We start from the raw sequence: 15,123 nt of genomic DNA, 5'->3' as shown, positions 1-15,123 counted from the left end.
ACTTCAAGGCACACTCTTCCATTGTCTCCTGAGACGGACAGATGCCAACCATGAAACTATGTCAAAGAGAAATTTTGCTGGTATTGCAGGCAGATAAGCCACTGCAAATAGTTTGCATCAGGAGGCCATTGTTTTTATTTAAATAATCTAATGAGTCTGAATGATCACTTACATAAAGAGAATTAGAGTTTTATGGATTATAATTTATATGTCTAAATACAGGGCAGTAATTTAAGTGTTAAAGGCAATCACAACCTTTTAGAATCCACAGAGAAATCAAGGGATAAAGTGAAATAAAGTCTCTCTTAAAATTGCTTCATGGGCTTTTAACTTTTATTAAACAAGCTCTAATTTATTTATTGTTCCCAGCTATTTGTTTCACAATTTGATTGTGTGTTACAGATTCTCATGCATCTTAATTATTTGCCTTCGTTATATACTGTTCACAAGTACATGCATTTGATTATATGCATCTAAGCCCTTGAATTCAGTGGATTCAAATGTGCTTAAGTGAGCTCTGGATTGTGTCACTTCTGCATCCTAGACCTCATGGGACGGAAATGTGAGTTTCCAGGAAATCCCTGTTTAGAATTTGAAGCAGAAAACCAATTACATTTTGCCTACTCAGAGAAGTGCTTATTAACATTCTGTGTGTGCTCTTATTGGTCACATCCACACTACACATTTACAGAACATGGCTTCCCCCAAATAATCCTGGGAACTGTAGTTTGTTAAGGTGCTGAGAATTGTAACTCTATGAGGAATAACCACAGTTCACAGGACTTTGGGGGTGGGGAGTCATGTACTTTAAACATAGGTGCGGAAATTGCAAATATTGTAAACAATAGTGGCTTTTCTAAAAAGAATCATAAAGGAGAAACTTGGGAGAGCCCGTAGGAGAGGGAATATTTGCATCATTTATAGACCATTACCCCTTTCAGTTAAGCTATCAAGCTAGGTTTAGCTTGCAAAATTGTGTCTCAATCTAACACAATTACCATACTATCACAGTGCATGTTAGTACATATACAGTATAACATGCATTGTGATAAAATAATTATACATGAATATGCATTGTGTCTATAACACTGCAATGGTATTTCACATGGTGCACATGGTATTTCAAGTAAAAAAAGATAATATAAACAGTGTATTTAGCTTATGGGAAATACTTGGCTGCCTTTTCTTTTAACATTATATAATTGCAAGTTGGTTCTTTTCCCAAATCCTGACTAGTGCTGGTAACTACCAATCTGCACAAAGCAAAATATAATGGAAATATTTTTTTAACAAAAATAATAGTTAGTTTCCCCCCAAAAAAGGTCCTCCCTGCAGATGTTACATGTACAGAAATGTTACATATGAGTTTCTAATGTGATCCAAATCCTTAGATGCATCACTTTAATCTGGTTTCCAGTTACAAAAGATACGTTTTCAAAAGTTGTCATTTCCTGTAGAATAAAATTGTGGTTAAAATGTCTCAAACAAGCTCTTTTCTGTTTATATTTGATTCTTGTGTGGAGTACAAATGCATTGCAAGCTACTGGACTGTTAACCATTCTTTAAGAGCAGCTGTCTCTTTCAAATCCCACAGCACTGTAGACTTATTTTTTACATTCCCCTTACCATTAAATCTGCCTTTATTTCATGTAACAACTCAACAATCTTCAGAACATTTCAGAACTGATGGCAGGGTATGAAACACACTGCAGGGTCCTTGTTATCCAGAACAATGTACAACTGGCACACCAGCTAACATTACACTTCTGACCATGCCCATTATCTGACCATCTTCTAGGAGCACTCCCAAACCATCAACTTTTTTTTTCAGGGTGACCTCATTTAAGGCAGGCAGATCCAGAATCTAGCAGGTTGCTCAGCCTTCCACCAGAAGCAACTCCATCTTATCTGTATTGTGTTCTAGGGCTTGTCCACAGTGTAGCAAAACAAAGAACTTGCTTGTAACTTTGTGTTACCTTATCTTTGCCTCTTTCAGTGCAGGGTTTTCAGTCCTCTGAAAGTTCAAAATGGCAAGGATAAAAAACAACAACTTACCTTTAAAAGGGAGGGAAAGTCCAGGATCCCACTGGGATGGGGAGGATGTCACATGGATGCCCCTACATTAATAGAGAGACAGGAAGGTGCAAATCCATGTTTTGCTTCAAAGTGGACAAGTCCTCAGTTCACCCTTATCCAATCTCTTTCTGACTTCAAACAGGTAAGTACATGAAAAGGTAAAGGAACCCCTGCCCATACAGGCCAGTCTTGCCAGACTCTAGGGTTGTGCGCTCATCTCACTCTATAGGCCGGGAGCCAGCGCTGTCTGCAGACACTTCCTGGTCACGTGGCCAGCGTGACAAGCTGCATCTGGCAAGCCAGCGCAGCACACGGAATGCCGTTTACCTTCCCGCTGGTTAGCGGTCCCTATTTATCTACTTGCACCCGAGGGTGCTTTCGAACTGCTAGGTTGGCAGGTGCTGGGACCGAACGATGGGAGCGCACCCCGCTGCGGGGATTCAAACCGCCGACCATTGATCGGCAAGTCCTAGGCGCTGAGGTTTTACCCACAGCGCCACCTGCGTCCCTGGTAAGTAAATAACCAAATTATTTATGAGGTGCTTTAGAGGGAGAGAGTGCATTTCATTTGTTCATAGATGTCCAGTGGTATTTGTTGAGCACTATGAAATTATTTTTGTAGTCTATTAGCAGGGCTGGATCTCGACCAAACAGGGCCTTCCCTCCAATTGTTCAACTCGGAATAATATCTTTTTAGTGTTTGTAGCCAATTTCATTATTTTGACGAACAATTTTTATGCATGATATACCCCTGTCATGTAAGACAACAATAATTTGTATGGATCCAATCACTCATTCATGCATACACTGTTTGTTGAACAGGCACTGGTGTTCTAAATTTTTGCAGCGAATGCAAAAACAAAACAAAACAAAAACACCCACAAAAAAACCACCAACCCAAAACACCCACATAACTATTGACTATGTTTACCACACACATCAATGCCGCCATCTTTACAAGTGCAGATGAATTCCTTGCATATTTGTAGCTGATTTAAGTTTATCAGAACTTGAACCATCCTGTGTGTTTCCTTCTGCATCCTTATATTATATGCTCAGCCTATAATTGTGTAATTGAACAAAATTATTACATAGGTATCCTACCAGCCTCCAGCGGTTTATGCTCTCAAAGGCAACTCAGACTGCAGCCCTGTCTAAAGTTACTTTTAGTAAATATATATTTCTACAAAAGTGACTGAATTTTCTGTCTCATGGAAAGAATGGCATGAAACAGTCTTACCAAGGTATTTCATCAGATTCAAAACATAATAAATGATATGAAACTTAGGTCAAAACCATTCAAGGCAGACTGGAAAGGTAGAGAACCAATAAATTTTAATCATACATTTTAATGATGGTACTAGAAACAAATCTCATGCAAGATTTCTCTCTCTTTCCTGAAACTTGTATAGATATCCACATTATATATGGGTTTCCTTGCTGACAATACGAGTCAAGCATCTGGAAATGTATGATGTAGCTCCATAAAACAATCTACTTTTAAGTGCAATCATATTTCTCCTATCATGCACTTTGGTGACATTTAGTCATGCAATCATAGTATCTTTATGGAGTACTGATCTTTTTGGATTTGCATATAAAACACTTTAACATGCAACTCAGAACACCTACTTCTACATAATGTGCCAAAAGCCAGGGCAAAGAGGTGTGTCTCCAGCATTCAAGGTGCCAGACGCACCTGTGTGGAGACAGTTCCACAACTTAGGCACTTCCACAGAGAATGCCCTCTCCTAGACCAACACCCGGAAACCTCTGAAGGCAGAGGGACTACTAAGAAAGTCCCATCAGCCAATCTTAGCACTTAAGAGGTTCTGAAGGGAATCACAGAAGTTGGAAAGGACCGTGAGGGTCATTTCACCCAATGCAGGAATCTCAACTAAATCTGTCAGATATTTGTGGGCTTCAAACAGTAACGTGACCACCTTGAAATGGGCATGGAAATGAACCAGCAAACCGTGCAGCTGTTTTAAAACAGGGGTTCTAACAGAGATCTGACTGTTGCATTTTAAACCAACTGAAGCTTCTTCATCGTCTTCAAGGGTAACCCCACATAGAGGACATTGCAATATTCCAAGCCTGGAAGCTACCAGAGCATGGAGTGCAGTGGCCAAGTCCAAAAGAGGTTGTAGCTGGTCAATCAGCTGCAGCTGAAAGAAGGTATTCCTAGCCACTGAGGATGCCTGAGCCTCCAGCAGCAGTGTTGGATTCAGGAGCACCCCTAAGCTGCAATCCTGCTTGTTCCAGTGGAGTGTAACTGTATCCAGGGCAGGTCACTTCCCCACCTCCCAGACGTGAGAACTCAGGACACATGAAACTTCTGCCTTTTCAGGATTATCATCGTTTTAACTGGAGATACCAGAGATATCCTGAGAGATATAACTGGAGATATCCTGGTACTTTCTTCATGCAAAAACGTGTGCTTCAACGTTAAGGTATGTCAAGTTTTTGATGCAATGGGAATCTAACATTACTGAGGGAGAAATACTAGTAGATGGGATTGCATTGCATGGCAACTCAGGACTGCAAGAAAGAAGAATGGACAAGAGCAGGTCAAATTCACATGCAGAGTGGATTGTGCAATTTTTCCTTATATAAAGTGCAGCATTCACTGACCATGGGAATGAAGTTTCTTGAACTGAGCAGATTCAATTCCAGAATCATCCCTGGCACTTGCAGCAGCAGCAACAAGGGGCAAGGAGGTGCAGTTAGTATTTCTCCACAAGGAGCAACAAGTCTCGGCTGCAGGCAAATGTAAGAGAGCCAATCTGTCTTTTGATCTAGCTTCTCTGTCTCACTAGCAGCCAATCACACGGCTGCATGCTCCAAAGGTAGCTGCCATGGTAACCATGTAAACAGTTTATTGTTGAAGCAGCAGCTGTTGAGAGAAACAGGCGCTGCAGTGAATGTTTCTTTTTGGGGCTCAGATTTTAAACTGATATCCCAGTGGCCCAGGCACTGAGCTGGTCCTATTTTTTCAGAGCTCCCTACCCCAAGCCCTTCCCCACATTATCCTCTTCCATAGTGGTAATTGTGGTTGCTGCTTATTCTAGTGTTTCGTCCCGCCAGAAGGCAGATACAACGCTCAACCATGTCCAACACTACTGCAGGCAACCTGCTCAACAGGGGCAGGAAACAGAGCATCATCATCAATAAGTAAGTACCAATGGGTTACCACATCAAGTAGCAATGTCTAGGGAGAAAATGGGTTTGGGTTCACAGGAAAAGTACCAATAAATGTTAGTCATTTTGTGATAACATAACAGCTAAGCCTTTCTGCCTCGTGAATTTTGGGAATACTCATAAAAAATAAAGGTGCCTGAATCAAAGCGGAAAAAGAAAGAAAGAAAGAAAGAAAGAAAGAAAGAAAGAAAGAAAGAAAGAAAGAAAGAAAGAAAGAAAGAAAGACTTCACCAGAGAGACTGAGGCAGTAGTGTGAAGGCACAGTAGCTATGTTTCTGATCCTTCCCACATAACTAGGTAGTGTTAGAAACTGGGATAGAAAAGCTAGGAGCCAAACAGCTTCTGGGACCTGGGTTGTGGGTGCCAAAACAGAATGTCTGGTTGCCAATGGGTGGGGGGAAGAAAAATTTTTTACTTATTTTGATAAGAGCACAAACTCATATGCAATTCACATAAGTGAAACATGGTTAATATATTTTTAGAATAAATTCTGAATACCTTCACAAATGGAGACTTTTAGGTGCAAAATACACCTGGCGCCCTGCTAATTTTGAACCCTGTACCTAGGCTATTTATGCAGCACAAAAAAGAGGAAATGTAGCATATATAAAGGTAAAGGTAAAGGGACCCCTGGCCATTAGGTCCAGTCGTGGCCGACTCTGGGGTTGTGGCGCTCATCTCGCTTTATTGGCCAAGGGAGTTTCTGGGTCATGTGGCCAGCATGACGAAGCCGCTTCTGGTGAACCAGAGCAACGCATGGAAACGCCATTTACCTTCCATTTACCATTTACTGGATTCACAATATATGATAGTATTGTGATAGTTAAAGGCTTGATCAGTTAGGCAGTCCTTCTGCAAGGATATCCATGGACGGTGATAAACTCACACTTAAACTGAGTGTGTAAGACTACGCAATCCCTGAGATTGAATCTCTTAATATTCTGTGGCAATTACTGAAAAGGATGAGAGCATTTACTGCAAAGTGTTTTGTGAATTATTAAATAAAATAAAATCTGCTAACAAAAACTGACAGAATGGTTCCATTTTGAAGCTACTGCTCTGGCACATAATCTCACTTCTTTTTTTTATTAAACCAGGACCTCAAAAGAGCAGAGCACAGTGAAGAAGTTAGCATCGTCCTCAGCTTCTGGTAGGAAAATGAGCTTCACCAGCAACATGCTTGCTAGCAGAGTTGGATCACTGGCTCGCAGGAGCATACTGATTTCTTCAGAAGGAAAGTCTTTCGAAAGGGGCTCCATAGCAAGTTGCAAACCTCATGTCCAGGTAATGGCATAACATAACAAAAGTAACACAGCTACATTTGATAAATAAATGGGTGATGCTGGCGATGCCAGGTGTTTGCTACACAACCTTTGTGTGTTGAGATCAATCTTATAACGAAAGCTAGCTATTTTCTGAGTAGAGACTTGTGGAAAAATGTGAAGGATACTGTTGATACTGTTTCCAGTAATAAACCATCAAGCAAAGTGTTTTGCTATATAATGTAAGAGTAATTATGTCTACATATTGTGCTTTGCAGTTGATCATATGGACCATGGGTTGTAACCAGCTACCCAAGAGAGTAGGCTTACTGAAATCAATGGACATGACTTATCTCCATTTATTTCAACGGCTCTAGTCTTGAGTATGACTTGTTTCAAGACAACCCTATGTTTCCAGACCATTGACCTGTTGTGTGAGTACTGGTCTGCTATCCGAGTACTCAGTCTCCCATATGCCAGTAAAGAGCTCATTACACATATCAGTTGAGTACATACATGTGTTCACATGAAAGTGTGATGGCATGAAGACTCTTCCCAGTCCCACATACTCAGTTCATGATCAAATAATATGCAGTCAATCCTATTCAAGTTTCTTTTTTGCCCACCCCCCCATTAAAAAATTGCCAATAGCCTGGAAAGACTACTTGCAAAAATACCACTACAATTCAAATTACAAGAAAGCAACAGTATACTCTATCAATAAAATCATGTTTTAAATTTCCATATTAAAAAAACAACACCATCCCCTTCTGACCCCATATGCAAAGATCCGGTGGAATGAAAATGCCTTAATCCACTTTATGAAAATCATCAAGGAGAGTTTGCAGCAGACATCCAGGAGAAGTTGGTTACAGGAAAAGAGTGTCAGAGGCTGCTGAATACCTGGATGTCATATTACATTCCACCAGACTTAGTCTCATACAAATGTACATAGGAGGGAGCTTTAGGCTGCAATACCATAGCCATTTACCTCTGTGACACTTAATTCTGAACAGAAAAGGATAAGATGAGATGTTAGGCTGCAGTTTTGTGCACTCTTATCTGGGAGAAAATCCAGCTGAGCTCAGTGCGACTTTCTTTTGAATACACATGCAAAATGATTTGTTCTGTTAGTTTCAATAAATTAGCTTCAAATCTATTGGTTTTAGCTGTGATGAGAACAAAAACCGGCTCAAATTTTTTTTTGTCTTGTAACTTTGTTGTATCCACAGGTTTTTGATGACCTAGGAAAAGATGTGACTCCCCGTCCACTCTACCAACCTGAGCCAAGTGTTGCCGGACCCACCCCTGGGCCCATGCACAGACCAAGCAAAATCTTATCAACCCAAGATTTTGCTGGGGCAGTGCCAACAGAATTCTTGTCATCCTTCTCTCTGCAACAAGCGTCTGGGACAAGTATTAGCTTAGCAGGCCCATTCTCCAGGTATGACACAGCATCCGAAACCTGTTTGGGCTCCAACAGCAATACATAATATTCAGAAGTGGGTAGAAAAGGGATTTGGTGTTCTCTTACTGCCTTTTTTGTTGTTGCAAATTTAGTTGTATTGGCTGGGTAAAAGGGCAAAGGTCTTTATAGGCCTGTCTAATACAGCTGTGGGCTGTTTCTCCAATTCCAGTTGTATGAGCAGAAGTTGTGGATGTTAACAGGCTGCAAATTCTGAAGCCAACTTCGGCAGCTTTGCAATAATGTGGGGTGGATTGTTCTTGCCACAGGGGCTTTGCGCCATGAACACAAAAGGGCGTCTCCTTTAAAAGGATGACTAGTCAGATTTAGATATTATGAAAACTGCAGTTCAAGCAGGATCCATCCATTTTTCTGTTTCATTATCATGCAGTTCAAGGATGATTGCTTCAGTGTATCACCCTCCTTCTCCTAACATATCAAGCTTCTCTTGTGGCAGGCCTGTTCATTCAGAAGTTCCAGAATTAACTTCTTCTTAACCAGGAATCACAGGCATGTCAAGTAAACTGGCAGTTATTCGTGGAGTCACAAGGATGAGACAGTGCTCATTCCTAATCAGTGTCCAATCGGTTCCACAACTGTGACATTTTCCTTCAGTACAGGCATGCCTCATTTTATTGCTCCTCACAAGGACATGGGTGCAGCCGCAGGCAGCCCAGACCCTTCAAGGGGAAGGAAACTCCACTGCTGCCCCAGCACTTTTTCTGGCACTGGGAATGGAGCTGGCTAGGGCTGGAGCAGGGTTTTCCCACTGCAGCTGAGGGACCTGCCTTAATAGGCTACTGGATAGTGTAAACGTAACTTTTATATGCACTGCAAAACAAAACAAAAAAAGTATGACTTGCTTTATTGTGGTGGTCTGGAATCGAACCCACAATATCTCCGAGGTATGCCTGTATTCATAGAGTATCTTGATTCACATACTCAAAGACCATCCTGGGTTATTTCCCTCCTGCACTGGAGACACTGGCTCCATTCATTCTTACACACACACACACACACACCAGTTCCAAGTCTGTCATTAGCCCAGAGAGGGAAGTTCCTATTGTCCCTAACAGATGCTTCCTTCCTGGGACAAATAACTGAGGCTGGGATAGGGTATCATCAGGGCTCTTGTACAGGTGGAACGATTAAGCTTCCCCTCTGTTCATCATGTTCCCACCCCTTTTCACAGGGCCCCTGCAGTGGATATTTCTTTTTTAAGCTGTGGATATACTTAAATTCAGAGGTAGCACCATATGCCTTTTCTATGTCTGATGGAGCTCAAACACTTCTGCAGCCTAGTGGTTCTTCATCCGAAATAAATACTCTGTGGCAATTAAACTGCTGTGGGATTTTATTGCTTGGCACCTCATATTCCTATTATAAGTGCTTTGGCATTCTTTGTTATTTTACTTCCACTACTAACTTCCTCTTTTCCTCCACAAACTACAGAACTTATGGTAGTAGCAGTATTACAAAGTCTACTACTTCTACTGAATCAATGGCAGAAGAAATTATAGAACCTGGAACCAGACATGAAGCGCTTGCTAGCTTTATAGGTAGAGTAAACTTATACAAATGTAATAAACTGGAATTTTCTCATGTGGTATCACATTTAGGATGTCACGTGACATTCCAAAATGCTCAAAGTCAGTAAATATTCAGGGCCAACCACATGTTACGGGGATGCATGGCTGCTACTGACCCACACCTCTTCTGCTTTTGTCCCTAGTAACATCTGGTAAAAGAAACGCTTGGTATATTGCCATTGCTTTTACTGTTCTCTGTCCCTGCGTCATTTCATTGGCTACTGCTTGCAGAGGGCAGGGGAATAGATGTGGTGATGTCACATTTCACTGAACAAAATTTACTGAAAGCATGGGAAAACATGCATGGGCAACACCTGTGCAACCTTTGCACCATGTAGGTAGGCTCTACTGGGCCAACACACTGTATCTTATAGTAAAGACAACCCTTGTAATATGATTTCTTAATTATTTAGCACAAGACATTACAAACCCATCAACTGCCCCAGGAACAAAACGGGACATCCTGTTTTTCCTGTGAGAGGACAGTGGCCCCAATGGCCAGTGATTACGGGCTGCACTTTTGGGGGGCATGGCACCCCAATACAGACATTTTGGGACACAGCACATGATTGCTGCCCTGAAAAAAACCGCTTTTTGTGGGGGGTGATCTCACACAGGTCACACGACTCCCAGGAGAGTGCGGTCATGAAAAGATGGCCTCCTGGTTTGGGGACGCTTTGTATCGGAAGGTTTGACATTATTTAATTCATTCACATGGTTTTCTAATTTGGCAGATGTTCAGGTCAGGCGAGAGGCAGTGCCAGAGCCACTGACAAAGCGAGACCTGGAAAAGCGTGTGGATATTTTCCTTACAGAGACAGAAACAATTTGGTTATTTGACATGCCAACTGTCATGCTGTCGACAGAGTCTGAGGAAGCTGACTCTGTGAGGTAGGCACAATTTCTATGTAATGGGGCCCATCTATTGGGCCATGCAGCATTAGCTTTTCAATGAAAGTTACAGTGCAATCCTAACCATACCTAAAGGTAAAGGTAAAGGGACCCCTGACCATTAGGTCCAGTCGTGGCCGACTCTGGGGTTGCAGAGCTCATCTCGCTTTATTGGCCGAGAGAGCCGGTGTACAGCCAGCATGACTAGGCCGCTTCTGGCGAACAGAGCAGCACACGGAAATGCCATTTACCTTCCCGCTGGAGCGGTACCTACTTATCTACTTGCACTTTGACGTGCTTTCGAACTGCTAGGTTGGCAGGAGCAGGGACCGAGCAACGGGAGCTCACCCTGTTGCAGGGATTCGAACCGCCAACCTTCTGATCGGCAAGTTCTAGGCTCTGTGGTTTAACTCACAGTGCCGGTTTGGGGAAACTAAGTCCCAGGGCCTAATGTGGCCCTTTAAGCTTTCCTACCTGGCTCCCCGGACTCTTTCTAGTTTAACAAAAAATCCAAGCACTAGAACTTCTGAGACTAGAGAGGTTCTACCCCTTTCCTTTGGCAGCAATCCTAAACACGGTCCGCCCAACTATGAACAAATTTGTATTCACAAATCTGTTCATCACATTTACTTGGAAGTAAGCTATAACTATTAAAATCCTTGGTCATATTAACCTGCAGGGAAACGGCAGAAGGTCAAGGTTAGTGCTTGGATTACACTGTTAACACAACTTTAATTTTCTGTGTCGGGAGGAGGCAATTCACACAACCTTTCTAAAGACAACATAACTGCATTGCAGCATTTCAACAATCTGGTCAACAATCTTATCTTCCTCTGAAGAATCTTGCAATCTATTGTAATGCCATTTAAGCACACTGTTCTACAACTACTGGTAAAAACCACACCAGTGCATGCTTATTTCTAAGAAAATTTATGTCCCTGAAGGGAAAACAAAACAAGGAGAAGTTGGAGTACACAGGTGTTGTTGCTATTGTTGTTAATATACATATGTATGTCTTTTGTTTTTCAAAGAAAAAAGAATGTAGCTTATATGGAACTCTGTAAAAACAGAGCTGGCAATGACCGATATGTCAACAGAATGATGCAAACTATAGGCGGTGCACCAAAGACTAAGGAAATGCAATGTGACAAAATTATCATGGATGACAAAGGTAAATTACATTTGGGAAATGTTTTTGGAGCTCACTGAAAGAGGCATGGAGAAAGACCAGTAGACAAAACCAAAGCTTCTTTTATGTGGGAGCAAAGTCCAAGCATCATCTTTTCCATACTCTCATGTAGGTAAATAAGAATGTATGTGGCTCTTGGCCCAAACTTTTTTTCACGTAAGCATCCATTCAGTAGGAAACATTCACATGGAACACCAAGATTTTGCTGCAGAACCCAAAGGAAAAATTAAGAAAACACTGTATTTCTAAAAATCATTCCATCTATCTACTTGCGACACCTTCTCATAAAATATCTGGATATCGCTGTGGGCATAGGATTGCCACATTCCACCAGGGATGGAGCTTCTGCTTCTTTAAGATATTTAAAGAGGAACGTCAACAGGCGGTACTTTTCCTGTCAGTCTAAAATGGTGGTTGGACAACCTATAAACAGTACTGCTGTCCCCATATCATTTAAAGAAAACAGGGGTCCTTTACCAGATGAAATAGGCTTGGTGTTTTCATGTGGATTTCCCCCTCATTGCCCTGTAAAAAGTGAGTGAACATAAATATGGCAGATGTTAGGGAGATGTACCTGTCCAGGCCTGGAAACTGATATAGCTTTCACTGGGAAAATGATGATCTGGCAGCACTAGTAACTCATACTCTAGAAGCACTTTAAGTGTGGTAGGGTATATGTAGGTGCAGATCCCTCTAGGGGACTATATTGTGTTAAAATTTGAGAAGACCCTTTAGAAAGTTGGTAAACGCCTCTGGTCCCATTGTTTCAAATCTCCCAGAAAAATATGCAGCTGCAAACGCGAGACATTATGCACATGTAGAAAGGATTGCTCACCTTCCAACGATACTCACCCCAGCTGATTACAACGAGCTCGTTCAATGAATCTTGCCATTTGCTACTCCAGAGTATAACTACCCATTTAGTTGCAATCGTTTGTAACATAAAGCCATGCACATGCAGAACAAGGAGCTATCTAACAATGTCCTTTGTCTTTAGAGATAATGGCCACTACCTGGGATTTGTATGATTCCTTTAATGCATTGGAAGCAGCTATCGCAGAAAAAAGTACCAGACCAGTAAGTGTGACCAGCAGTAAGTCAACTCTGTACAGGGAACGCGACAGAGCCATGTCCGTAGCTTCTGTAGGGAGAGGTAAATTCATTATTTCTGCATCTTTGGTAGCCATGAAAAGTTTCAAATATTACGTATATGCCATTATAATAATAATAAAAAGAACCAAATGATCGTATACATGCAATTACACAGGAGCGTGCCTTTCTCTCTTGCAGCTAGGTTAGGACCCTAGAGATTATTGATGCTGATTTGGGGATCGCAAAGTACTGTATAGCAGGAAGAGGACAATTCTGCTTTTAACACTCAGTAATTTGATATGGGGGGACGTGAGTGGCGCTGTGGGTTAAACCACAGGGCCTAGGACTTGCCGATCAGAAGGTTGGCGGTTCGAATCCCCGCGAGGGGGTGAGCTCCCATTGCTCGGTCCCTACTCCTGCCAACCTAGCAGTTCGAAAGCACGTCAAAGTGCAAGTAGATAAATAGGTACCGCTCTGGCGGGAAGGTAAACGGCGTTTCCATGCGCTGCTCTGGTTCTCCAGAAGCAGCTTAGTCATGCTGGCCACATGACCCAGAAGCTGTACGCCGGCTCCCTTGGCCAATAAAGCGAGATGAGCGCTGCAACCCCAGAGTCGGTCACGAGTGGACCTAATGGTCAGCGGTCCCTTTACCTTTACTAACTTGATATGGAATTAAGTAACTCACAGTTAATATTTCAGCCTTTTTGAGTGTTTACTGAGAAACAAAACACATTGTACCTGAAACAAAAAAGGAAACAGGAATGGCATTTTTAGATCCAAGAAAAGCATTTGACATTTGGGGATGCAATTATCTGTATCAAGTTTTAGAGGAGTTTGGTGTTAGTAATTGGTTTATGAACTGGATAAAATTTCTGCTGCTTAAAGTGAATCTCACAAAATCTGATTTATTTGGGGGCATGCAACAAATAGGTCTGTTAGACTGTTGCTGTTTGTTATGCTGATTAAACTCTTGGCAAAGTGCAACAAGAGCTGTTGAAAATACTAATTGAAATAAGGTAGGATAAGTAATGTTTAAGATTAATTTATATGCACATGATGACTTCTATTTAAAATAAAGTTCTATTTATAAATGAGATCTTTTATGAGTCTAATTGAATTGCTTTAATATTTGGTCATTTATCCGACTATAAAGTAAACCTAGTCAAATGGGAATGGATGTGATTTAATATGGAAAAGGAAATTAAAACAAGATAGCATAAACATGGTGGGTTAATACTATGGAGAGAAATACCAATAAGAGATCCATACGTTTGGAGTACTTCTCAGTTGAAAGAACTAGGACAATTAAGGCTGCAATCTATCTCTGAGTAGATGTGGGTGGGATTCCATAGGCAATCATGCATTGTTAAATATTCTTCAGTAATGACATTATGGGGAAAGTATTTTTAAGTTTAACATTGTGAGATCATTTATATCCCCAAAATCTTGGATGTACAGTATCCCATTTCCTGTTAACTCTAATTTGAATCTAAGTAACCCTAATGACCTTTTGGTGGCACACACACATACACACAAGGATTCGGGTTGAGCATACCACCCTACACCAAATATTCCAGATCAGTTCACAAAATTCAAAACAAAATACAATTGCATAGTAATCAATATAAAACATTAGCAAAAAAGCAGCTGAATACATGTTTGTATTTTAATACATGTTTGCTGTCAGTTTTTAACTCTAGATAACAGGAGACCTAAAAGCAATCTAGGTAATACTGAAAGCAAATTATGAAGTTTCTTTTCCCATAATTCCTTCTGGGGGGAATAAGATTACGCTATTAAATGACATCTGTCTCTTTCTTTCCTCAGAAAGCACTACAAGTTCTATCATTGACTTGGAAAGTGTAATTCTCTCCCGGATTCACGAAGAGATAGAAGACCACTCAGAAGCTATACTGAAATCTGAAAAATTTAATCAAGATTTGTTTTATATGGAGAGGGTACTAATGGAGAATATTTTCCAGCCCAAACTAGCAGCTTATCGGCAGCTTCCTGTCCTCCTAGGTATATTTTTCTTCAGACATTTTAATCTTGGCCTGAGAAACTTCCTTGCAAAAGTAACTGCAAGTATTTCTTAGTTTAAATGAGACTGTTGCTCAGCTAATGAAAGGTTTTTATCTTGGAACCACCCTTATTACCAGCAGACTTTATTGAAATGGAAATGGATTTTCCATTGCTCCTGAAAACTAATTGTGTGATTTGTATAAAAACAAGCTTTTAAAACACTTTTTAGCAGGCCCGGCCCACCAATGAGGCGAGGTGAAACAGCTGCCTTGGGCAGCAGAAACGCCTGAGGCAGCGTTCCTGTGGGCATCCCACATGCCCCACTCACTCTGCATC

At 41.3% G+C, this 15,123-nt stretch overlaps 1 protein-coding gene across 6 annotated transcripts in view; it reads left to right on the top strand.

Moving 5' to 3' along the window:
• DNAI4 (dynein axonemal intermediate chain 4) overlaps window positions 1-15,123 on the top strand; it is a 28,440-nt gene that overhangs the window by 246 nt on the left and 13,071 nt on the right. For 2 of the 6 annotated variants that reach the window (XR_014169443.1, XM_081915736.1), the window contains exons 1-9: window positions 4,702-4,848; window positions 5,164-5,250; window positions 6,372-6,561; window positions 7,772-7,983; window positions 9,457-9,563; window positions 10,328-10,484; window positions 11,516-11,655; window positions 12,671-12,826; window positions 14,593-14,787. Coding sequence is in view for 5 of the 6 variants with exons in the window: in XM_081915736.1 (XP_081771862.1) it covers window positions 4,712-4,848; window positions 5,164-5,250; window positions 6,372-6,561; window positions 7,772-7,983; window positions 9,457-9,563; window positions 10,328-10,484; window positions 11,516-11,655; window positions 12,671-12,826; window positions 14,593-14,787 (1,381 nt within the window). In the remaining variant the exon portion in view is untranslated. Of the gene's footprint in view, window positions 1-8; window positions 2,219-4,087; window positions 4,530-4,701; window positions 4,849-5,163; window positions 5,251-6,371; window positions 6,562-7,771; window positions 7,984-9,456; window positions 9,564-10,327; window positions 10,485-11,515; window positions 11,656-12,670; window positions 12,827-14,592; window positions 14,788-15,123 lie in introns of those variants that run through there. The other 4 variants (XM_081915740.1, XM_081915738.1, XM_081915739.1 and 1 more) reach the window with 4 other exon arrangements.

This window comes from Podarcis melisellensis, assembly GCF_964234715.1.
Source record: "Podarcis melisellensis genome assembly, chromosome: 6".
Classification (NCBI taxonomy): Eukaryota; Metazoa; Chordata; class Lepidosauria; order Squamata; family Lacertidae; genus Podarcis; species Podarcis melisellensis.
The sequence above is the reverse complement of the archived record's forward strand: the minus strand, read 5'-3'. Positions and strand labels throughout refer to the sequence as shown.